General features: G+C 40.8%; 1 protein-coding gene across 12 annotated transcripts in view; it reads right to left on the bottom strand.

The window, feature by feature from the left end:
• The window catches only part of CD44 (CD44 molecule (Indian blood group)), an 86,510-nt gene that overhangs the window by 13,026 nt on the left and 47,072 nt on the right, over nucleotides 1-26,412 (bottom strand). Inside the window, exons 1-10 of one of the 12 annotated variants that reach the window (XM_047690905.1) lie at nucleotides 23,002-23,617; nucleotides 20,333-20,461; nucleotides 19,000-19,125; nucleotides 16,296-16,409; nucleotides 15,694-15,825; nucleotides 11,280-11,408; nucleotides 8,277-8,378; nucleotides 6,448-6,546; nucleotides 5,399-5,605; nucleotides 2,667-2,732 (exon numbers count right to left, since the gene is read on the bottom strand). In XM_047690905.1, the coding sequence (XP_047546861.1) occupies nucleotides 2,667-2,732; nucleotides 5,399-5,605; nucleotides 6,448-6,546; nucleotides 8,277-8,378; nucleotides 11,280-11,408; nucleotides 15,694-15,825; nucleotides 16,296-16,409; nucleotides 19,000-19,125; nucleotides 20,333-20,461; nucleotides 23,002-23,074 (1,177 nt within the window). In that variant the 5' untranslated portion in view covers nucleotides 23,075-23,617. Of the gene's footprint in view, nucleotides 1-2,666; nucleotides 2,733-5,398; nucleotides 5,606-6,447; nucleotides 6,547-8,276; nucleotides 8,379-11,279; nucleotides 11,409-15,693; nucleotides 15,826-16,295; nucleotides 16,410-18,999; nucleotides 19,126-20,332; nucleotides 20,462-23,001; nucleotides 23,618-26,412 lie in introns of those variants that run through there. The other 11 variants (XM_047690896.1, XM_047690898.1, XM_047690899.1 and 8 more) reach the window with 11 other exon arrangements.

Here is a 26,412-nt window from a genome sequence, read left to right as displayed (position 1 = left end):
TTCCTCTTGTGAAGAGACTCACCGAAGTTAAAGCTTCATCTTTTGTGTTTTATGCTCCCTCCACTGCTTCAAAACATAATTTGAAAATATCCCACAAAAGTGAACTTGCTCCCTCCTACCCGTGGGGAACCCACTACAATATTCTGTAGTCTACCAAGGGAAGGAGAAGCAAATCAGGGCAGTCTGTCTGGCTAAGCAAGGGATGAAGATGGCCAGGGGTGGATGAAAGGATGATGTCTGCGAAGACTCAAACTTTAGACAGTGGACAGTGAAATTTTGATGATGGTGGTTATTCTGGAGAGGATGACTCCTGTTTGTGCCATCTGATGTTTTTGTTAAACTCAAAATGGAACAAAACAAATTCTTACCAGACTTCTGGCCGTTCAACACACCTCATGCCACTAGGACAGTGGCCTTAAACTTTGCAAACCTCAGGAATCCAAGGTGCTTTTCCTAGCTGCCCCCACCCCCCAGGGCTCTTGGTCATTGGCACGTCTTAACCTGCACAGGTCATTGGATGTTGGCCATCTACACTGGAGATCTTTGGGCTTGAAAGCCCATCTAAGCAGTATAGTCTCTCTCCCTGGTCTTCCTCTGACTCATAGCAGCCTTTGATATTTGAAAAGGAGGACACTAATGGATCATAATCTCTTTATTTTGGTTTTCAAAAAAAGCGCTCCCAGCAAGGAAAGATCTGGGTGTGTGTACAACAAGATGAAACCTCCCACTTGAACAATACACACCTGCACAGGAGTCAAACAAAAGAGACTGCTCCCGCCCACCTGATTCTCACTTCAAGCGAAAGCCAGAGAAGATGAACGAGATAGAGCAGGCCTCACCTTGCACCCTAGAGGTCTGCAAATCCAGCCAGAGCAGGGCTGGCTGGGAAAGCAGGCTCTGCCAAGACGGACACTTGACACTGTAATTTGGAGATGAGATACAACCTGAGACGTGTGCACAGAGATAATTCAAGTGGCCTTGACTGTGAGAAAAACAGTCTAGGACAGAGTTTCTCAAACTTCAGGGCACATACAAAACACCCAGTGTTGGGGGAGGCCTAATTAAAATGCAGACATTGATTCAGTAGGTCTGGGATAGCTAGGGATTCTGCATTTCAGCCAGCGCCAAGGAGATGTCCCAGTGCTGGTCCAAGGACCACAATTGGATTAGCTCTCTCTTGATTTCAGAGAGCATGGTTGTAATAATAACTCCCTATCATTTCCCAAAATTTTTCATTTTCCTGATAGTTCCCATTCTTCAAAAAAAAAAAAAAAAACCTCTGGGAGGTAACAGAGGCAGGTGTCCTGATCCTCTTTTTTACTAAAAAGGAAAACTGAGTTGGGGAAAGGCTAAATGGCCCATCCAAGGAACGTAAAGAGCTTGGGACTTTTGTCTTTACTTTAGAAGCATTTCTAATGAACCCTTCAATCCCGTGCTCTTGCATGAAAGCTTACTACCAAGCAACCTTGTAAATAACCGTCTACATATTTGCTTTAAGTGTGTGAATCTTTAGGCCCGGAAGCAACTGCAGCCCTGACTTGGGCATGAGGGGAAGACCATGGTCCAGATGGATTCCCTGGTTTTCATGGGGTCACCTGGACTAATGATATCAGGGTCATCGGTATCGGAAGAACCTTTCAGTGGTCCCAGCATCACCAGTCACAAGTAAACCTGCCTCATGTCAGACTTTGGTGCCTGCAGTAATGTTTCCAGGGCTGTGATCTGAGTCACAGCAAACATGTATCCATTTAATAATACGTGCCGGGCAGTAATTATGGTCATTATGGAGTGTTTTCTCCAGAACATACTTATAGAGGCAATATGAGACTCCAGGGCTTGAAACCCAGCTCCACCACTCAACTCACCAGTCATGTCAACCCAGCCAAGGTACTTGCCCTCTTGGGGTCTTAGTGTCCTCGTCTGGAATATAGGGATGCTAACAATACTTTCAGAGGTCACAGGGTTTGTAGGATGATTATATAAAGTAATAGTAGGTGAACCATACGGAATCGTGGATATTTGACTATTGGCACAAAAATGGCAGCTTCATCTGGTCCACCCTAGTACATGGAAAGTGTTCAGTACAACACCACCAGCACACCGTAAATTCTCAGTAAATGCTAGCTACAGTGCCATGTGCTGGGGTTTATGTTAAATGCTTTATACCTGTTTCATCATTTAGTCCTTAAAACAATGCCCTGTGACAAGTATTATTATCTTATTTTTAATTATTAGGAAACTGAGTCTCAAATCCCTTAAGCAACATCCTTAGTATATGCAGGAGCTGGGGTCAAGTCCAGGCCATTAATACTCCAAGACCTACGTTCTTAATCAGGCTGGAGCATATAATGCGAAATTGAGACCCTGCCTGAATTCTTCCCGATCCTTCCACATGGAAGACTTCTCTCCAACACAGTCATTCTCAAAGTGCGGTCCCCGTCCCTGCAGCATCAGCAGCACCAGGGAACTTACCAGAAATAGACCTACCACATCAGAAACCTGAAGAATGGGGCCCGGCAGTGAGATTTAATAAGCACTCTCCGTGATTGTGATGCGTGCTAAGAAAGTCTGAGAACTACTCTTCTCGAGACACTGACTCATGCTTTATTAATCATCAACAGGCTCAATGATGATAATAGCAAATGACTACAGTAGCACAAACTCACCAGCTGATTCTGATCCATGAGTGGTATGGGACGTTCCACTGGGGTGAACCGATGAGTCCTGGTCTTCTGTAAGGAGTAATCAGAACAGGCTCATTACTAGGTGTTCTCCACTGCAGCCTGCATTTCCTCACTTTTGTAATTTCAGACATCCTATCACCAAGTTTAGTGTTTAAAAGGTCACCAAAAAACCAATGGCAAGGAGCCTTGAATGGCTCCATGGTACTAATTACTGTTCATTGCTGGATTCACTGGCTGGGAATTTTAATCAAAATGAAAGAAACTGGGACAGCACAAACCATCCAGGATGACCACAGGAAGTGTGGTTTTGGTAGAAATCTAAGAACATAACACTCTAACAAAAATATTATCATGTCTTCACAGATCTGAGGTTGGAACTTGATACTGTGTCTTTGAAATAAAGACTATATGCTTTGAATTACACAAATGTGATTACTGGGAGTATGTGTACTCTCTGACTCAGAGTGTGAGCCACTTAAAGAGATTTCTCAGAGGCAGGAAATAGAAAATGGTTTTGGTGTGCAGTAAAGGATCTTGGTGTTGAATTATGTAAAATTTCAAAGGGAAAGGTCAACTGCTTATTTAGGGAAAAAGAGCCTGAAGATAAGTGAAAAAGGAGTAAGATGATGAGAGCTAACATGTAAAAAATGTGGAGCTATGTTTTAAAAAATAACATTTTTCAAAATTTAAATTTGTATTTTCAACACCAAGAGTTAATATAATCCCATTGTCCCAAATATCTATCACCAAAAGGCTTTAGATTGAGACAAGCTTATGAACTACTCAAATCAGGGTCCACAGGCCAAATCTGGGATTCAGCCTATGGAAACCCCTCCTCTTCTCCCTCTTCCCCACATATTTTCCAACATGCTGGAATCTTAAAAAACAAAACAAAACAAAACAAAAGCAAGACAACAACAAGACAAACAATAATAACAACAAAAAGGGACAATGGTTTCATAAATGGCTATAGTCACCTCTTATGAAGACCTGTAAGGAAAATACAGTAATCTGATCATCACCATTTCCTTTATTAGAGAAGGCAGAAGTAGGCATCCTGTCACCTCTCATGTAACTGTATAGAGGAGACAGCTTGTTTTGTTCCTTAGTTAGAATACTCAAAAATAGCATTTGTTAAAATGCCAACACCAGTACCCCCAATACCACCACCACCACTGTCACCACCATCGTCACCACCACCAGCACAATGGCAAATGTTTTAGTTCTTAACATTAAGCATCAAAACAGAGAAAAATGTATGGGAAGAAATAAGCTTTATCTGAGTGGCTTGGAAGAAAACCAAGGATGACAGTTGAATCACTTACTAATCATTTAATCCATGAAGAACCACAGAAAATCTGTTTGACCATGGAACAGAAGGAATCCACATATGTAAGTATCAATTTTGTAGAAAGCATTTTATTTACTAACAAATAGGCTATGTAACAGTTCCGCGATACTATTACTTTGCAAATTGCCATTTGAAATTTAAATTCATTTGACTGAACCACAGTCCTTATTCTGCCGAGAGAAAAGAGCAGTGCTCTAAGATTCATTTCTTTGGAAGAAAACGGACAATGTTACTTGGGATGTTTCATAACTGAGGGCAGAACCATGCTGAATAATTAATCAAAGGGTGTGAGGAGCTTTGTCTTGCCAATAACACCAAAGTTAGTACTTTTAAAAACTGCTTTTCTGGAAGCTCTGGGTGCACACCGCAGAGGAAAGAATCCAAGCACTTGGCATTCTGAGTCTTCTGTCCCCATTTCAGTTAGAGCATCACAGATGTCATCTGTTTTATATACTGGGTTCTCATAACACTTATTCATTTTGGGGGGGAGGAGAGGCAGACCTCGCTACAGATATAAATATATATATTTAAAATCACAAATCTTTAATATAATTCAATGGTTGAGTGGCAGGAAATACTTGAATCACTGAATCACTCTCATGAGGAGGAGAGATTTCAATTCTCATTTCTTAGTCAGAGTAATATTTCTAGTTCTTTTTTCTTCAATGTAAGTTTCTTAATGCAAATGAAGGAACAAAGAAAGGGAGAAGTAGGGAGACTGGTTATTTGAGAAGTCTCACTTTCCTTTTAGGTCCGTGTCCAACTTAATTGAATAAGTCATTTTTAATCATCCCTTTGTCATTGCAACAAGAGAAATCATGTCTATTTATTATTAGTAGATTAAATCATAAAGTTTGAGGTGTGAATCATAAGTAGGTTTAGCCACAAGCCCTTCACCGAAAGTAAAATTCACCAACCCATCACCAGTAAAGAAAATAATTTCAGAGCAAAGATATTAGCATATGTAAATTATTCACATGTTGGGTAAAGCTGTAAGAAACAGGTAGCATATCTGAGTTGAATCAAATGAAATTGCTAATATTTAATGACTTTGACCTACAAAAGTATTGATTTCATATGGCTCAAGTCAAGATATCACAAGATTAGGAACAAAGAAAGAAATTCTACCATAACAACCAAGTCACAAAAATAAACGGAGACTATACTGGCAAATAAAAGCATTATTTATCTAAAATAAATCTAACTTTATTGGCACTAGAATGATGACCTGTGATAAAGGCCATCCCCAAATCACAAATCAGTCTAATCACAGCCCACAGAGAAAGTGTCCCCCTGTAGTATGAGAGTATGCGCTGTTTCTCTCTGTAGAGAAATCAAACCGGATGACAAAGGGCCAAGTTACCTGAAAAGAAATGAATAACGTTAGAATTGGGATCTCCAGCGATATTGACTTCAGTAACTCCAGGGGACCCCGTGTTGGCAGGGGTCACTGGGATGAGGGTCCTGTATTCCCCCGTGGCTGGTGAGTGAGAAGTAGAGCCTTCCACTGAAGTAGCTGAGTCTTCAGGAAGATGTCCACCTCTTCTTCCACCTTTGCCATCAGTCCTATCTGTGTGGAGGTGGGATCAATGGTAAGCCCATGATTATGAGGCCACCCCCCATCGGGGGCTTGTCTTCAGAACGTGCCAGTGCTGCAAAAGCTTTCCACTTGTTATTCATGAGTATGGAGCAAAAGACAGTGCAGTTCGTTCCTACTATTGAACAGAAGCGGTATTTTGCCATCAGCACCACCTGGACATGATCCAGTGGAAGAGATTCTGGTGATCCCAATACCCAGGAGAGGCATTTGTCACAACCAACATGTGCCTGGATTGTTAGCCACCACAACTGTGACCTTGAAGTCAACTCAGGTACTAGACAGTCTTGAGCTCTTACTCAATTGGACCAGGCTTTGATGAAGTGGAGAAAACACATCATTGAACTAACAAGTAAACTTCTGCTGCCTGCATATGGAACCGTAAACACCAGGGCTCAAAACTGTGAGGCTTTCATTACTCTTTCCTTTGCCATAAGGGCTCTGCTTCCAGCACCATGGGCATATGTCCAGAGGATGAAGGCAAAATAACATGTTGATGAAAGGAAAACAGAGCGATAGAATTCAGACCTTTACACCAATTATAAATCATATATAAGCGATTTTGAAACCATGCCACTAACTCTAGAGTTTAAGAAACCTGACCTTTAAGATTAAGAAATACACATTGCACTGAATGTATAATAGCTTCTAAGAGGCCTACAAAGCAGAAAAATCAAAGAACCATCACCAGCCGCACCTTGTGATCAGAAGTAACAGCACAACAGCAGCTACCTGATGTACCTCCACCAAAGACACTGCAGAAACATCCATAATTTATGGATTTTTGTACAGAGCTGAAGGCTGTAGGGCTTTACCATCCTTACTGCTAGATGTTGAAGCAGAAGTCACTGGCTGGTCTTTATCTTCTTCCAAGCCTCCATGTGAGGTAGAGAAGCTCTGAGTCTGACTCTGCTCTGTTTCAACGAGGGAGGAATCCAACGTTAATTTGGAGCCATGAAATAAAGCCTCTGTTATCTGCCAGGAGGGAGAAACTGGCTAGAGCTAGTGTCAATGGGTGGGTGCCTAGGAATGCCCAAGTTTGTGTCCACCATTCTCCTCTGATTGCTAGAAATGTACAAGAGAATTGTTTTGTCTCTAATGGCTCCTAAGAACCTCTTTTTCAGTACAGTCAAGAGAGGTAAAGTGCCAAGGTGAAGTCTGGGCCGACACTCTGTCCCCCCAGATCATCCTGGCCCGAGGGTAGCACTTAGGAAAACCAGGGAACACAGAGACAGGGAAAATGGAATGGCTGAATTCCTTGTTCCTGTACACAGTCAAGGGCACCCAGCTGTGGCTTGAGACGTGGTACTGCAGGGAAATGAACACCAGGATAGCAGAGAGCACAATTCTCACGACCAAAGGGGAAGAAGCTCTAGAATCTAGAAAAACCTGCTCAAGTAACTCAGATCAAATTTACACAAAGAAATATGAAGTCCCTTCTAAAGAAGATTAAATCTAAGTTAGTGTTTTATTCTGTTATTAGGTTTTTGATCTTGTCTATGAATGAGGATTCTCTTCACTGCACCGAAACGTCAGGAAACGCTTGCCTGGGCAAACACAGGGCCCCTAATGACATACACCAATTTGAGGTTGAACCACTGCCCATATCTGAAATCACTTTGACTGTTTTGAGTTGATTTCTCATGTGTTCTTCTAAGGAAGGGACTGACCTCTGAGTTATAGGTGCAAGCATTCCATAGAGCACATCCATAAGCCATGTCTACCACCAAGTAAACATGACAACCAGGAGAAAGATGGTCACCAAATCCCCATCCCAGTACCAGAATAAAAGTCAGAAGGGACATAAAGTAGAAACACAAGGCCTTCCACTGGAGGGGACCTTCTTAGTCTTCTCTCCATATCCTTTGATTCTTAACACTGTGCTACCTACATTCTTGGTGATCAAGACATGCTTGCGCCCACATGAAGGAGTCTGCCCAGTATGTGTAGCAAGCAGTGAAATGAAGCCCTCTTAATTCTAGATTTCTTTCATACTGCTAAGAAATTGTGAATGACTTCAGGCTGATCTCTAGGATAGCACTGTCCATACAGTGGCAATTAAGGCCACTAAGAGTTTAGCATTGCTTCTCCCAGATGTTGAGTAGCAGGAAGAGATATGAGTAAATGTTCCTCTTTTGTTCCCGGGCCCTGGCACCTTTGTTAATATTCACAGCATGTCTTGCCCCTCTTCTGTGGGCTGCTAGAATTTCCCAATTTTATATGATTATCTGGCCCCAAAATGTCTTTTCACAACCAAGAAAGTGACCCTACTCCTCTTCTGCTTGATTGGAGGAAAGATGGGAACCAAAAGGAGATGGTTAAAACATAGAGAAACCACTATCTTAGGCATGGTCTTGGCTTTCAGTCATGTAACTATTTAGGGAAGGAAAATCAAGTGGGGTAGAATCCCACAATCGTTTTCTTTTTCTTAACATAAAGTCATGTGTCTGGAAATCACCAAGAATGTAGGCAAAAACCAGATTTAAAGAGCTCACCAAGAAAATACAGATAACGAAGACCCTTTTATACTCCAGGGTTGAACCTCTCAACTGCACCAATCTACCACCAAGCTCTGCTTCCAGGCCAGTGGGAACAAGAGCTGAAGCAGGACTACAAGCCAGCAAAGGGGTTATTATATCCTTACGAGCTGTCACTGAAAGAGGTCCTGTCCCGTCCAAGTCTTCCACCAAATGTGTGTTTGGATCTGCAGAAGGCTGATGTGGTGTACTATGGCTGGAGTCCATATCTGAAGGAATCAAACCAGTGTTAATGCTCGATTTACTAAGCCACTCCCTGAGGGTGGTTCATTGTCTCTAGACAAACTATTTTCATATCCAAACCCGGACTAGAGGGAAAAAAGTACGTACTGATTCATGTCTCCAGAACTGGAACAAATGATGACTTCTTTAAAAAGTATCATAAGAAGTAACTGGTTTTCCTTTAAACACAAAGTGTACAAAAGGTGCAATTTTTGTTTATTTTTGCTGAGTCTGGAAGGACACTAAATGAGCATATGATGTGTCTCTCAAACCTTGCAAAAAAACCAGAAACAAAGCCTATGTGTGACTTGTCCCATGCCATACATCTTCCTCCCTTACAGACACATGTGATCTGGATCATGGAGAAAAGACAAAGTCTACTGTTTCAGCACCGTTTTTTCACACCGCCTTCCCTTACTTGGCAAAAGAACTTTCCTTCTTCCTTTTTTTTTTTTTTTTTTTAACAACCCTCTTCTCTCTTTTGGTCCTTTCTGTTTCCCAAAGTGAACGTGCATATAACGCATAAAATTATCATCCAAACTATTTACGTGGAAGTCACGGGAAGCATTTAGGGGCAAGAAATAAGCAGTAGAGGTCAGTGAATCATTCTCCCCATAAACACAAGTATGAGGTCTCTCTGGAATTTAACATGTACCATGTTGAGTGATACACAAATGTCACTGAAACATTTAAATGTGCTGTTTCTAGTAAATATCACGAATCAGTGTTGCTGGAATAACAAGTCCTGAGGGAAACAGTGGCCAAACAATCCAAGAGCCCCATCACTGTTGCACAAAGTTCACCCACACTGCTACATCCGGACAGACTTAATCAGGTCCAGATGACTCCAGAGGGAAACACCAGAATACTGGGCACTCGCATATCTACACCGAAACCTTCACATACAAGAAAAGATCTTTGTAGGACATCAAAATCTTTGTAGGACGAAACGGGGCTGACTGTATTATCCCAGGTTTCAACAAGGAGGAAAGGCTAGTTAACCCAAATCAAAACCCCAAATGGATATTCTCCCAGAAAAGTCCTGTCTGTTGAAAGTCTCTAGACACTCTTGCTCATCCTCCCTTTTGTAAATTAGACTCCTACAAGACGTTTTGCACTGTTCTATGGTTAAAGCCCATTGTATTGAAGCCCAATGACATGTTCAGTTCAATAGGCTCTTTCTGTTCATCAGTATGGAGGCTTAATATTGATCCAGAAGACTTTTTTTACTGGGTGGGCTTTCCACCATGGATATACCAGAGCCTCAAGCAGTCATGTGCATAGACATGAATGTTGGGTTTGCATGTGGTACTTCAACCCCGCAACCTAATGTCCATGACCTAGCCATTCAAACTCATCTTCCATTATGACAAATGGACCCAGTCACTCTGAAAAATTCATTCCTTGGTTTCCCTTCCTTTTTCCCTCTCCTTACATGAGTCTCCTTCCTATAAAATGTTCCCCGACTTCCTTTCTCTGACTATCCATATTTCTTTCCATTTTTTGAAAAACCCAGATTAGATCCATCTTTCTCTGACACTCTCTGGAGGGTCCTCTGAATGTTTGTGTTTATTGTTGGCAACATTTATTTGACATCTATTACCTATTGTCCAGTATTGTTAGATATATTCTGATTTATCATCGATGATAAGTGTTTTCTTTTCCTAGCTTTATTTTAAATTAGTTAAGGGCATGGAACATGGGGTATCCACAATGCACTGCACATTAGAAGATATTTAATACAACTGTAGCTTAAGGGATACCTAATCATTAATATTGGGGTATAGCATAGGATGTTTTAAAGAAATGAGGCCATAGAAACTGTGGGATTCATTTTGGAGATAATTTTGTCCAATTCAATATCAAGGGACATCATCATTGTGCTCTTAGAACCCATTTCAATACAGTCTAAGTTATGCATACCCTTGGCTGTTTGGATCTAGATAATATATTCAATGCTATGACTAAAAATTCACATCCTTCTATTGACTCTTTTGGTTTATCTCCCTTTTTGGAATGTGACATTTCTGCGATCAAGACGTCTTGTCAAATAATTAAAAAAAACTTGAGTAACTCAATTCATGGGTATAGTAAGGAGCATCAGTTCTTCAGTCTGGTAAAGACTGAGAAAAGGGATGACACCACCTGCTGCCAGCTCCTACAGATTCTCTCGGGAAAGCTGTCATCTGTTCTGATAAAGAAAGAATTCCTTTGGAATATAAAAATTAGTCAAATATAATCACAATCTTCCATTCTTGCAGAACTACAGCTAGTATCTTTTTTACTTTCTTTCATTTCTGTTTTTAACTGCTTATAGGTAAATAAGAATGGTATTTAAGGAAACGGGGATTCCATTCTGTATAAAAGTTGTCCATTCATTACATTTGAAAACATTTATTGAGGGCCAAGAGTGGTCTAAATCCTAAGTCACTGGGTGCTGTATTTCTCTCTAAATGTAGAAAGAGTGAATAATAATGTTTTCTGAGTTTTTCATTTACTTGTTTGAAATGAGTACTCGCCAATGTTTGACCTCCAATATTTCTCTACCAAGGACAAGTTATGTCTTTGGGTCTACAATGAAAATAGTCACTGAATTAATGTAAAAGAAATCTTAAGACCACTCCTTCTTCAGAGAAAATAACTTCCATTCCCACCATCTTAGAACTAATTCTTTTTTAACCTTCTGGCCGAATTCTTCAGTCTCAGCCTAAGATTTCATATTCAGATGAATGTCCATATCACCCCTACTTAGAAAACTAATTTTTAAAGAAACTTCAAGTTCCTTAAGGAAGCAGACTGGTCTAAAATCAAGGGCACATTTCTAGGTAAATAGCTATTGAAAGGGTGGCTTTCAAAAACAGTATATAAAGAAGCTCAGAGGCTATTACCCATCCATCTTTCTGTTTGATGACCTCGTCCCATTGGATGTGAGATGGGGTCAAAGAAATATGTCCAGGAGCTGTCCTCTTGACTCTGCGTTGTCGTTCTTTGATCTAGATGGCCGTCTTGGGCTGGGGCTGTTGTGAACATGTAGTTCAAGCAAGTGTCAAAGTGTTAGCTGACATCTGGCCAGGGATACACACGCTGATAGTGTTAAAAAGACTTTACTCTCTAGATAAGACAATGAAAGCATCTTCCTGGTATAGAGGGTCAAGAAGTTGTGTAAACACAGACTGTTTCAGCAGGTCTGGATTTGTTCATGCTCATTTACTTAGCATTCAGCATGTGAACCCAAAGGCTACGAAAGCATTAATGATCCCTGCATGAATAGAGGATGAGTTACAGTCATCACGTGAAGATAAAGAAGTAGTTCTTGAACCACATGCCATATGGTCACCATCGCCTAAAGGAGGAAGTATCTGAGCACATGATGTCATTCTGAGAAAACCCCATCCCAGGGAAATGCACATCAGGCTGGCAGTGATTTGAGGAGGAATTGGGCTTCCCACAAGATAAACCTGAAATAAATAACATTCATCTCAAAAGCATGAATGGAATCCATTAGAAGCATTACGTTGTAACAATGGGATTCACAGCTCAAGGGACATATAAGAATTCAGCACATGCTTTTGCTTCATTCTGAGCGGAGATATATATGTAGAGAAGAGTCCAGTTCTAGCCCCTTAGTACCAACCACTAGCCAGTCACTGAATCCACGTCTCTGCCAGGGACACATTCAGAAGCTGCGACGCTCCGCAAAGACATTCTGCATTACCTTCTATGTCGCAAATGGAAACAGAGGACTATTCTGATACCAAGTGAGAATACGGAATTCATATGCTTTTACAAGACAGGATGCATCTCCATGTTTCTGCCACACAGACAAAAGAATCATGCACTGCAGCTTGCAGAGCCAAAGTCATCTGGCATCACTTAGAGATGATGGTAGAACTCGAGTCCAAGTTCCACAATCCCACCAACAACAGAGAAAGTGTGTTTCTAAATTTAAGAAGAAAGCATGGTTCTTTCAAAGAGAAATCTCCAAATAGATAGGACCAAAGTGCTAAATGACATCAGACAGGTATTTTTCTAACGATCTGGCTCCATTTCTTCCAACATTAGGATTCTGACCAAATGTGTTCTAATGTGCCCAGTATTTCATAAAGCCATGTTGTAGATTCCGTCACAAGACAAGAGGGAGTATTTGGTCAGATCGGAGTCTCTGCCACAATCTCATTGGGAGATGCCCAAAACTAGACCTGAAAGTGACATACACAAAAGACATATTCTCTAGGTCTCCCATGTATGCTATATCCATTCCTGTTTTGGTGATTTGTTCTGTGCATCTAAGGGTTGGCTCTGTATTGCCCATATTATAATTTATTAAGGAACCTTAATATCTTGTGACAATTCCTTAAATGTCTTTCTATTCAGTGTCCTTAATGCTCAATATTTAACCCAAGAGGAAGCTTCCACCCAAGTCTGCTAGTTAAACAATCCATTACCAGCTGCCCCTACTGCTGAATGAGAGTCTTCTTTTGGTGATTGGGAGTATTCCCCATGCCACCCTTTCTCCACCCACTGCTCTTTTGGGGGTAGCTCTTTCTTCCATTGTACTACTAGAGATTCCCTGAGCTGTGAGAAGAATGTCAGCTGGGAGCCATTATTGTTCAACTTCTTTACCAACACATATCTTAATACTTTAAGGCCATATACACATGAGAGAGAAAAGGTAGAAAAGGAAAGCAGCATGGAAAGAGATCACTGATATTCTGAAAGAAATATTAGAAATCAGTGGCCCAATCCTTCAATTTTTCAGATAGGAAAACTGGGACCCAAAGTAGTTTTGCTCAAAATCTTACAGCCAGATTGGCACACACAAAGTTAGGGCTGGACAACAGTCTATGAATTTCCAGTATGATTCTTGGTTTACCATACTCTATGGCCTCATATATCCTTGTCTGAGAGCACTGTGTGCTCACAGAATTAACCTTTTTGCTCCTGTGATTGGGTGGAGGGGATGTATTATATATACCAACTGATGACAAAATCAGCATGGTGGGAGGCCTTCTCAAATGGTGGTCACATAATCCATGATCACATGCACTGGAAATGCACCAGCAGTCGATTTGCCCAGCATGAAATAGGTTGACAATGATGGGCACATTATGAGGTTATGTCTATGTGGTATCTAAAATTGCCAAAATTACTTTTTAATGAAATGAAGTCAATGGAATAAAACTATTCTAGCCAATGTTTGGCATTATATAAACAATAGGAACGTGTGACAAGCTAAACATTTCAACCCCTCGGTGTTTTAATTGCACAGTTTTAAAAAGAATAAATTGAATGGAATAAAATTGTATCAGGGTATCTTTGGGAAAAATCAGAAAGCCAGAGTCATTTTCATTTACAGCAACTAACAGCAAATTTTTAGTTCAACAAGAAAATGAGAGCCTATAACCTTGCCAAGCCAAAGTATTTTTTACAACTGGTAAGACCGGTTGTATTTCATAATTTTAGAAAATGATATGTGTGATTTGATAATAAGAAAAATCTTTAAAAAATACAACTTGTGTCCTCATTTTACCCTTGCATTGGCCAGAACATTCCTGGGGTTAACTGGTTATCCAGAGGGAGGAAAAAGAAGTCTCAAATCTTGTTTTACCTCCCACTGACTAAATCACTACCTCCTGACAAATAATGAAGTTAGAAAAACTATGAACTTAATTACCAAAAAGGGGAAAGTAACCCAAACATAAACTGTCTATTCAAAATCTTTTAGAAAAGAAAGAAAAAAGACAGAAGTATATGTGCGCGCGCACACATACACACACGCACACACTACACTATCTTCATAAACATAACACTCCTTTGAATATCCAGTTTAAATACCCACTGTTTTCAACATATGGATTAGCAGAATATAGGATTTCCAGTGTAAAATATGAAGGTTGAATCTCTTCTAGAAGCTGTAATGTCCTTTGATAAAGCCCAGAGGTTACCAACCAGAATCTGTTTATGTTTTGCAAGTACTAAGGAGAGAATTGCTGTAGTGGTTACTGCTTTCCCTTTTCCTCTGTGAGGTTCTGTCACATCTGGCTTTTCAACCACCCTCCAGGAATGATGTGCCCCCCCAACACCCCCCCACAACCTTCTGACAATGGGCTCATTAATTCCAAGCCTCTCATGTAGCTATCTTCTTTTTAAGTACAAACGGTCTTAAATTCTAAGATGTACTTTTAGGTTCCAAGGGGGATTGATACAGAATCCAAGGGGGATTGGTACAGAATCCCATTCCGAAGAGACTTCTGCTTCTCATCTCCTCCTTCTATCAGAAGACTCTTGTTTGTTCAGTCCATAGTCCTCACACAAAAATGAAATCTAGTGGGATAAGTAATGAGATGCAGGCCTATTTGATGTATTCAGTACAATGCCTAGCACTTAAAACCTATGTTCTAGTTGATGTCTGAAATGTTTCTTTTGTTGTCTGAAGGCCTCCCTCAAACTCTGGGATCTCCCTTTGGTTTCTAAGTGGCTACTTCTTACATTCTTGCTTTAAGAGTATCCAAGACTGAGGGAATGATAGTTAAACCATAGTTTTAAAGATGCTACAAGCTGTTATCCTAAATTAAAGCTTCTTTTATTCCAAATACGATGGGCATATTGCCGAGAGAGATGAAAGAAGAAGTGTATATAGTTCTTATTTTCTTTGGTCCCGTCCTCAAGACCTGTAGTGAGACTTGAGATTGTTTGGGGAAACCTGAGATGTTGGCACTTAAGTAGGAATAACAGCATCAAAGCCTTCCCCAAGTTACTCTGGGCTTAAAAACAGAAAAAGAACAGTCACAAAAATTCAAACATAGTCTCTATGAGCTACTGACCTTCTTGCAGAGAGTACAAGGGATGCCTTCCTACAGTGCAGTGAGGAACAGAATGTAAAAAAAGAAACTGGATTCGTCAGAGATCTTCACAGAAGAGAAGGATTCCGAAGATCATCGCACTTGTCAAGCTCTTTCCAGACCCCACTGCCTGGCACCAAAAGATACACTCTTCCTCACACATTTCTATAAACACACACAAATTGCCCAAATGGAACCTCGAAAAATCTCTAACACAAAAAAAAAATGTATCTCAGACCTTTAAAAAAAAAAACATTTTAAGCTTTCCACCATTTTGGACCTTCATGCAACCTGACCAGTGGTGTTTTTCTCCCAATTTCTAAAACTAGTGTGTATATTTGGCAGCTTTGCATGTTCTGTGGATAAAAGAAATGACAGAAGATGTGGCTAATGTCTAAAACAAAGTCTTCCCTATTCTTTGGAAAGACTTCACTAAGTCATGGACACCAGCACTGCTGACCTCCAGCCTCCTTACTTGTGCTTGCAGGATGCTGGGTCTCCTCGTTATCGTGATGCTCATGGTGAACGAGAGGAGAGTGTGGTTCTCGGGGCCAGTTCTCTCCATTGGCGCTGGTGCCACTTTGGTCCACATCTGCAGTGATGATGGTTATATACGCTGTGACTTTTTATCAACCAACCTTTGGTGTTGTGTTCTTCCATTGAAATGCATGCTATTTAAGAGTGCCATGCCTACATAGGACCTCTGAGCATCTACACTCAATGCTTTTGAGTGACACCACTCCTCTCTCCCAAGAGAAAAATCAATGGGTGGGAAATTTCTTAATGATTACCTGTTGTCCTACTATGATCACTTTGTCAAGGGAAGCATCATAAACTGAGCTAATGTATTTATTTTTATAATAAAGCAACATAAAGTATCTTGTGCCCAGACAGTGTGATTGACGAATGACTCCTAGGTTGAACTGAGTTTCCTCATGAAAGTTAAGAATTTGTGATGAGACATGAACTACTGTTCCCACCGTGTCCTGATGATTGACCTTTGCAGTGTCATAGACTTTGAGAGGGAAAAAAATCTTTAATGAAGTATGCAAAACCCATTACCAGTCATCCTTGTAGTAGTCTGAAGTAATACTCCTGGATTCGATTCACCGGGGCTCCGTGAAGTCCAATCCTGGTTCTGTTTTGGGTGGCTAAAAAGCCGTGGTGTGGTTGGAACTGTTATAATGATGATTGAAGCAATTAGGAAAATGTTAGTTCGTGAGCCTTCACCACTTATTGTGCACATCTCTCCCTTCTTTGGTCTACACAGTGAATCATCTGTACCAGCTCATATAGATGGTTGAGTGGAAACGGAGGGAGAGCAGAGAGGACTTCAGCTTGGTTCAGCCATATTGTTAAGCACCTCAGTATCCTCTGCCTTCTGTCATAGGAGACGCTGGGGTCAGAACATGAGATTTTCTGGAGAAAGCAGCCAAAGGAGTTGCAGCAGAAGGAAGAACAGTTTTGCAAACACCAGCCCTCCACCGAGGAGAACCAAGAACATCAGAGTTTTGGCCCATCCATGCAGTCCGTAATGCCCCTGAGCGCTTGAAAGCCCAAGGGATTGGTATCATTGGCAAGTGTGCTACAGCAAGATCCTCAGGCTGAAGAGGTAGATTCCTGAAAATTATACCATGATGATATGATCACTTTATTTATTTCACTAGTTTTGGTGGAGAAAGGCATACTCTGAGCAGCCACAGATTTCCTATAGATGGTTCTAAGAAAGAACATCTACCTTTAACAGCCATATGATTTAGCTGTACATTTTGGAATGTGTAGCAAACACCTATGGTATTCTCATCAAATACAAAGCATTTCATGAGCAAGCCATTCATAACCAATGAGAGAAAAACAAGATTCATACATTCAGTAGAAAAGCACCATAGGTCACCAACCACCATTATGAAGCTCCCCGGAAAAAAAAAAAAAAAAAAGAGGCATACATCCACCAGAGGCCTGATGCTGTCACCCAAAATGATAGAGCTGGAGTAGGAGATGCACTTGAAAGAAGGATCATGACAAAATTAGGATCGGTTGCTTTAGTGAAACTATCATGTGCAAACCCATCCTAATTCTTCCAAACTTAACTTTGATACCCAACTAAATACAAAATTCTTTTCAGAACTGTAATACTATCAGCTTGATTTCACAAGTGAAATTTTCAGGTTGATCTGTTTGGGTTGCCACCCAAGAAAGCTACGTTTCTCGAGTATCAAGACCACATCTTTCCTCATGGTCCCACCTGGAAGATGGGGCCACATCCTGAACCCAGAAGACAGTGTGATAGTAAAGCTCCAGTGTTTTTGGTTATTTGGTTTTCTTTCTGAAGTTATTAAGAAGAGTTTACTTGTTTTATAGACCAGACTCTGCAGAGATGTCTGGGCTAAAGAATGAGCCATTTAAAAGCTTAGATGTAAAGTGTCTAGTTCATTTTGAGTATTTGTGGCATCGATGCCATATACTCAGGTGCCTCAAAGCCCAAACTATTATTTTTGACTCCTCCCTTCCTGGGTGTTGTCCATGTGGGGACAGTCCTCTCAGGTTTCAGTAGGACAGTGAGAACTTCAGTGACCTGATAGGGTCCAGTCACACTGCCAATGTCCACCTTCTCTAAGAACAGGTGATATGGTGGCATCAGGTTCGGAATTCTCATCTCTGCTCAGCAACATCTCACATCATTACAGATGTGTCTAGGAAACCCAGTCATCTGGCTAAATGTTAGACTGACCTTTGTGTATTTTTTTAAAGGATTTTTGGGGCGCCTGGGTGGCTCAGTGGGTTAAAGCCTCTGCATTCAGCTCAGGTCATGATCCCAGGGTCCTGGGATCGAGCCCAGAATCAGGTTCTCTGCTTAGCAGGGAGCCTGCTCTCTCTCTCTCTCTCTCTCTCTGCCTGCCTCTCTGCCTACTTGTGATCTCTGTCAAATAAATAAATAAAATCTTAAAAAAATAAAGGAGGTTTTTTAAGAAAATAAAAATTTTTAAAAAGGGGGGGTTTCCAGCTCAATTTCCATCTCTGTTCTCAAAAAGTTTTATAACTGTTGCAAGTTTGGATACTATTACACAGTGTTTTCACTATTCATTTTTAATAATATGCACCGTTTTAGTTAAAGCTCAACTGACGTTCGTCCTTCCCTTCAATGTCTTTCTGTTATATTTGTGCCCTATTTGTTAAAACTAGATTTGTTCCCCTGGTTTCAACAAAGTTTTGATTATGATGATTCTTGAGTTCTGTACCCAACTTTTAAGGCTTTCTAGGGCCATCTAAGTCTTTAATGTAGAATCACCTGCAAGCTTTAATTAAAATCCTTGCACTCACATTCTATTGCTTCAGTAAGCCAGAGTCTGAAGGCAAAAGCTCTGGCATTTTTCATCTTTGTGTTGCCAGCACCTAGCACAGTAGGTATACAATAAATACTTGTTGTAATGTTTTACTATGTCATTCCCTGTCAAAGCTCAATAATTCAAGAAGAATCTGTAGCAGCAGACCACATAAATAAACAAAACAGAAAACCTGAGGCATTAGGAGTTTTATAAAAGATATTTTCCACATTTCTCCTCCAAATATCTTTTGGCTTTCATTTTTTTAAAAAGTCATTTTTCTTCCTTCATACTCTTACCAAGGTATGACTAAAGTATGGTCAGTCATAGGTTTATGCTAATTTTCCACAATAACTATTTCCCAAGGTAGACACTATTGGGCATCACTCAGTTTAATTAGTAAGCCTTGCATAAATGGTTCTACTGTAATTGATTATTCTTACTGGTGCTGGAGATAAAATCTTCATCATCATCAATGCCTGATCCAGAATAACTGGGGTGTTTGTCTCTTTCATCTTCATTTTCTTCAGTTGGTTCCCAGCCTGCTGAGATGATACTTGAATCCGTACCTGTTGTGGTGACTTATGTTAGTGGCTGAACTGGATGCCAAGCAACCCATTTGACAAAGGAAGAAAATCAGGCACAGAATGTATAATGAGTTCCCAACACTTTAAGAAGAGACTGAGACATCTGATTTGTGTTGTCCCAGATTATCCTGGTCTCTGAATCTAAGGCATAGATCTTAAAACAATTGGCTATGACCTTTACAACCGAACGATCTACTTAAGGAAGTCGGAAGAATAAATATGGACATAACCCCACCAAAGAAACAAAAGAAAAACAGGCCAATAAACACTGCCCCCACCCCATGCTCTCAGATTATTAACTTATTAAGCATGTGCCATTAAAGCGAAAGTATCAAGACTAGAATGGAAAGGTTTCACATGTGCCCATTTGTTCTATCAGCCACCTTCGGAAAACTGTCAGAACCTAAACACATGTCCACCATTTTTTAAATCTCATAGATGTATTCATGATTTGCTAATTTATCTGCTGACCTTCTCCAGCATCACATCACCAGAGCTCTGAACACAAGCTGAGCTACCATCCCAACAACAGTGCAGCATCCAGTCATAGCAAAGTTAGTCAATTCACAGAGAAATCAAGCCTGGCATTTCTCAGTCTACCAAAAGGGTGGACTAAAGTGGACTGGAGCCAAGATTTTGAGAAATTCTCATGTTTTCCCTTCCGGACACATCAGAGGAAAGAAGATGGTGACCCTGTGCCTCTTCTCAGTGGTTGCTGTAGATGTCTCTTTCCTGAAAAGGGGTTTCCTATCATTTGACTGAGAATCATGCTTACTGTCTTTTCTGCCCCAAGAATACTTCCACTGATGGAGAGTTTCCATATTTTTCTAGTTCTAGCTATGTTATTTTATTTCCTCTTGGAAAGTCAGGAATTTCTAATGGCTTTTGTCTCTTTGGAATATCTTTCAGAGCCAAAATTTTGTTCTGTCATCAAGAAAGACTGGCCCCCTTTCATAGTGCTCTTAATAGCCTTCTCCAGGCCTGTATTAATTCTATAGAATAAAAAGAAGAAATCTGCTTATTAGTGTTATCAACTCAAACATATGGGTCTCTGAGCTCATGACCCTTTGAAAATCATCAAAAACATGTGTGAAACCAGAATGCATTTCAGACTTAGTATCTCTGAGGTCAATGAACTATTGAAAACTGTCAAGAGATCTTATGAAATGAGATAATAATAACTCATTACCAGCCATTATCGTTGTTGTGTGAAGATGATTCTTGGACTCTGATGGTTGAAACCACCATGAAAGCCAATCCTGGGCTTCTCGCCTCTTGGTTGCTGTTTTGGGACTTGTACCACTAGTGCTCATCAAAGCTGTTGTAACCACAATGGAATTGACGGTTGAAAGGTTAATTATCAGCCCCTAAGAAATAGCACTGTATATGCTTCTACTCTTTTACTACTCAAGAGAGTCATCTATACTTCATATAGATGGCGGGAAGAAACAGAAAAAGCACAGAAGTTCCACTTTATTTTCAAGGCCCATACTGCAGGTCATAGAATGTCAGAAATGGAAAGACCTTAAATATCATCATGTTCATGATTCTCATCTTAAAGAGGAAAAAAAATGTGCTGGATGGAGCTTGCCTTGTCTGTAGTCAGAAAGGCCAAATGAAGGGCGCCTGGGTGACTTTAACCCAAAGGCAGTGGGTTATGGCCTCTGCCTTTGGCTCAGGTCATGATCTCAGTGTTCTGGGATCAAGCCCCGCATCGGGCTTTTTGCTAAGTAGGGAGCCTACTTCCCCTTCTCTCTCTGCCTGCCTCTCTGCCTACTTGTGATCTCTGTCTGTCAAATAAATAAATAAAATATTAAAAAAAAAAAGAAAGGCCAAATGACAGAGAGTGTGACAATAGTCTTTGAATTTTGAAAAACTGTAATGTAGAAGTGGGATTAAATTTTTGTGTGTGCTCCCAAAGGCCAAACCAAGGCCTGTGGTGATTCATTGTAAGTGGAACAAATATTTTCCCAAATGTTGAATTTAAAGGTTATAATCTGGACTATCCAACAAAGAACTTCTTCATAAAAGTTGTGTTCCTCACCATCAGAAAGATCACTTAGCAGGAAAATTATGTAGATCAAATCACTGGAAGTGTTGACAGAGCTAGATTATTGAAGATGCTCTCCAAATCTGAGAGTCTATGATTCTGAAACCAAGCTCTCCAGGGTCCTAGCCCTTCATGTTCTATCTTGGCCAACCAATATCATTCTTCAAGAATTTAGGGTATGATATTTCTGCCAGCAATCCCAGACACTTAATCCCAGCAATCCCCAACACACAAAAGAATGCCACATGAAGGGGAAGTTGGAAAAAGATGCCTTTCCACCTTTTTCCAGTTAGTGTCCAGATCCTCCAGCCATTTTGCCCATGGTCACTTTTTTATATCAACACTATATTTTGCAAAGCGGAACAGGACATTTTGAGTCCATTTTTGAAAAAGAGGTAATCAGTCAGGAAAGATGGACAGAAATGAAGTGACCCAGGGATCTCATGAATAAGATCAGAAGTAAGAGTCCTGGTTTGAAAACTTCCCCAAACCACCATTTCTGCCACCATTATGTGCACCAGAAGAATATTAAAGAGTGGATAAAAAAAAAAACAAAAAAAAAATTGAAGCAGTGAGGCTGAAACCATCGTAAAATCCCCCAAAACAAAAGTAAGGTGATTAGATTTTTTTTTTTAAGATTCTATTTATTCATTTGACAGAGAGAGATCACAAGCAGACGGAGAGGAAGGCAGAGAGAGAGAGAGAGAGGGAAGCAGGCTCCCCGCTGAGCAGAGAGCCCGATGCGGAACTCGATCCCAGGACCCCGAGATCATGACCTGAGCCGAAGGCAGTGGCCCAACCCACTGAGCCACCCAGGCGCCCCTAGATTTCTTTTTTTTAGCTATCAAGAAAGCCCAGAAATGGCCCAAGATACAGCACTGACAAGACTTTTTCTTTCCAATGTTTGTTCTATGAAGATAAACATTGTAAACATTTAACATTTAAAAATAGCATATTCTTTATTCTGCATACCCCCTCTAGCATGACCTTTATCACCATGATATGAAATCACAACATAACATCAGCACTATTTTCTTTATGGGAATATTTGTTAAAATCAAATATACTTTATTCAACTAAGCTGAATATTTGTTAAAATAAAATATACTTTATTTGACTAAGCAAGTATTAAGGACCATTTTTATTATTCTCCTTCTGCAGAAAGAATGCCCAATTATTTAAAAATATGACCATATCCTCAATCAACAAAAGCTAATAAACGAAGATATGCTTGTAATCTCCCATTGTTCTGGACCTGGACTCTTTTCCCACATAAGCTCTCAGTCCAGAATACTTTGCAGGGATTCAGAGTTAATGGTCAAACATCCAGGCAGTCTAGATTCTCATGGAAAACAACAGGTCACCCCTTCACTTTAGAGCTGAGGACTGAGTGTCCAAACAAGTGCACAGAACCTACACTTTCCATCCATAAGTCAGTATTTCCCTCTATTATTACTGACTGCAATAAGTAGACCAGCAGAAAGTAGGAGAATGCATTTTCTAATAGGCTTCTTTCAAAAGGATTTGTTCTGAATGAATCTCCTAGTTGAAGCTCCTGAAGGAAAACTAATTCTGATTCTATGTGCATGCTGCCAAAAGAAAAACAAATAGAACACAGAGGAGTATCTAACCGTATCCCCAGATCCATAGGCCTCTCTGATAAACAAAATGGTATCAGATACCAATTCCTTAAGGATGGAGACAGGACATCAGTCCCAAACTTGGACATGATCATGGATACTCTTCTCCTTGATGCTGAAAAACTTGGCATTGAGGACAATGGATAAGCAGAAGACAGAGCAGTTTACCTGTTGTTGCTGTTGCTGTGTGATCCTGAGTCTTAGGCTGTGAGTTACCAAACCAGGACCACATCCAATGCATTTGCTCCTGAACTGCTGCTTGGCTGTTTGAGTGCACAGTTGAGGTAACTGGATCAATTATGAAAATATCATTTAGTGAGATCTTTCTACAAACCTTTATTCTCCGCTCTATGTATATGTGACATCTGTCTCTATTGTAGAGCAAAGATTAGAAAAAGAAAGATTGAGGCCTGGCTTTATCTTTCCAATCTCCTGAAGTATCTTGGAATCTTAGAACAACACGAGAAATGCAAATTCTGGATGGGTGTCAATTCAGAGCTACTCAAACTTCAGACGGAACCCTCTGAACACAGGCTCAGAGCAAAATAAAGTAGGAACTTAACAACCTGTGAAGGAAAAGAGATTTTATGTTTACTTGATGAGGTGACCCAGCCATGGACTGAAGGTCTTTGATGCAACATTTCATAAAGTTGCTTTCATTCATCTGTGTTTGGAGTGTCTTTAGAGGTGCTTGCTTGTGTCTTCTGGGCCTATCCCTTCATGCCAGTAGCGTATGATAACAACTGACATTTCAAAGATCCACACACACTCATTAACTTCATGTCAAGCTTGATGCTTGAGCAGGAACCTTGCAAAGGGTGTGTGTTCAAAGTGTCGAAATCAGATAAAGCTTTGTCAAGTCTCCCTCTATAACCTTCCGTCACTTTAATTCTTAATTTGGAATGTGTTTCCAACAAAGAAACAAAACTGCCCAAGCTAGAGAAATTCTGGACACCATTCAAATTTGAGAAAGGACAATCGTGATATTTTGCAATTTGAAATCTCCCATTTGCATCTCAAGTAGGACTTGGGTCCAGAATGTTTCCCAGCGAAAGAATAGCAAAGGTCATCAGGATCAACACCTAAACAAGCTGAGGTTTTTAAAAGCCATTTTGAGCTCTACCTCCCTTTGAAAATCTGATCTAAGTTATGACTTCTGTCCTCAAAAGAGTGATGTGACACATACACATTCTCAAAATTCTGTATATTATTTCAGGTTCTTGAATGCCTTAGGGCCCATCATTGAGCCTACTGGAGGTCCATGAACACCACGTTAAAAACTTTGACCCTATATTCACCAAATGTCAATAACCTCTGCAGTATGTTCTATGCTAGCCAAGGACACATTGGCAAAGAATAGAGACAAGACACAGGAGCCAATTTCACCAACAATGTCCCCAGATCCACCTAAGCATCCCCCCTGAAAAATTCTCAGGCACCCATTCTGCCCTCAGAAACTTTATTACAGAGTTCCTGCCACCTTCGCCCTATAGAAGGCCAAGAAGAGACCAACAGGAAGTAAACATACAAGAGCAAGACAGAAATAGGAGTTATTTCTACTTTCCCAAAAGGAGTCATATGAGATTTGGGGAAAATGGAAGGATCTACTGTCTAGCCAGCAGAGTTTCCAATTTTCCCCACCCACGTAGGCGATGCCAGACCAAAAATATATATGTATATATTTCTTTGACACCCAGAAGACAAGGAAATGGAGTGTTCCAAGGTAGGAGTCTCTGCTTCCTGAATAGTGTAGGTTTCTGGATTCCAGAGAATTCCAGATCACCAATAAAAAAGAGGCTGATGACATGCCCCCACAAAGTCTCTTCCAAAAATAACATTTATAATAAAAAGCCTGCTGGAAGTCAAAACCTACCCGGATGGTTGTTCTTATTGGCTTTCCCTATTGCCACCCACCAAGGACCCTTATGGAAGGAATGAGCTGCCAAACTAAAGATGCACTTCTCTGTCCTCCTCTTGACATCTGTCCTTCGGCATGCATTAGGGAGGATTTGCAATCACTCCTTTCCACCAAGACCCACCTTTCAGTCCAACAGTCATGAAGCTTTGGGAATCTCCACACTGGGCTCAGAAACTGGGGTCTATTCAGGAATTTAACAGTGGTAATCTTTTCTAGTATGCCATGGGTTGCTTTCAAGTTTCCACCTGATTTTTTTTTTCTTGGACACTCTTCTTTGCATGCATGGATTTATCTGGAGCTGCCACTGGCCACTTGGATGTTTTAGCACTTCGGTGACTCTCAGGTTGGCCCTGGACTCACTCTTTTGGACCAGTGAGTTTCTCTGTTCCCAAACTACTAAGAGAAACTTAGCTAAGTGCTTTGAAAAGAGGAAAGCAAGATTCTTTTCTCAACCCAAATCCCGAACTATGCTTTCGTGAAATCTCAAAGCACTCCTTCTCCTTGGTTTCTGAACAGTGGATGGGCTCCACAAACATCAGTCCAACTCTGAGCCCCCAGTAACTAGGGCAAAGGCACAGAGAAGACCTCAAATATTGGTTAACATTTGGCAAATATTGGTCCTTATTTCCCTTCCGTATTACTTTCTAATGGTACTTACCACTGGATCCCCCAGCATTAGAACAGGCTTGGTACATAGTAGGTCCTCAAAATAAGTATGCTGACTACCTAACTTGGGCAGGAAATGTGCAATCCCTAAAAGATGTGCGGACTATTCATTAAATGTCCTTGTTGCCTTTCTAAAGTACATGTGTAATACTCACTGTTTGATATAGACTAATAATGACTTCAATGTGAATTTCACCTAGTTCCTCAAAGGTATATTTTGCCACGATTTTCTTCTTTGGTGGGAACTAGTACTTTGGAGTAGACTCGATCTGCCTCTCGCTGAGACCACTAATTGTTACGTTTGCCAACATCTGACAAAATTGCATGCTCCGATGATAGGAGCCTTCTGCATGGTTACTTTAACAGGGCAGGGAACTCAGGGGCAGCCGGCCCCGAGCAGCAGGGCCTACTGGGTTTGCAGAAGCTCTCCAGAAAGGTTGTCCGTGGGACCATAGGAAACGAGGTGACCCAATCTCCAGAGAGCCAGTAGTCTGGGAAGGCATCAGCCATTTGAGAACGTCTGCTTCCTGAAAATGCTTCAAAGGATCTGCAGAGAATGACCAGACTTCGGGCCCATTGGTACTGCTCCCCCACCCTTAGCAAGCTGCTCACAGAAATTTAAAACACTGTTGAGCAAGTAGCCTTTGGCTAAATCATAGTGCTCTGAAGGTTGCCCTGAGTTCTGGGTGACAAGGCACAGAAAAAGACCCTATGCAGCGCATTCCCAAACCAGTGAATGTCAGCCACACCCTTGGGAGAGCAGAGTCCTGCCCCACAAGAGCAAAAGCCTGGACAAAAGAAAATCCACACCATAAGAGGAAAGCTGCCCAACACGCGGATGCCCTACTTCAGTTTGAATAATCCTCCACAGAAGGAATGCAGCCAATCTGGAAACCCGTTTTAAACCTCAGGGAAAAAGCAAAGTGGAAAGCAAAGAAGGAGGCCAGAGGGAGATGCAAACACTTTCCAAGGACAGTGGAGCACAAAGGGCAAAA

Source organism: Lutra lutra, chromosome 10 (assembly GCF_902655055.1).
Source record: "Lutra lutra chromosome 10, mLutLut1.2, whole genome shotgun sequence".
Taxonomy (NCBI): Eukaryota; Metazoa; Chordata; class Mammalia; order Carnivora; family Mustelidae; genus Lutra; species Lutra lutra.
Note: the sequence above shows the minus strand (reverse complement) of the source record. Positions and strands in the feature narration are given on the sequence as shown.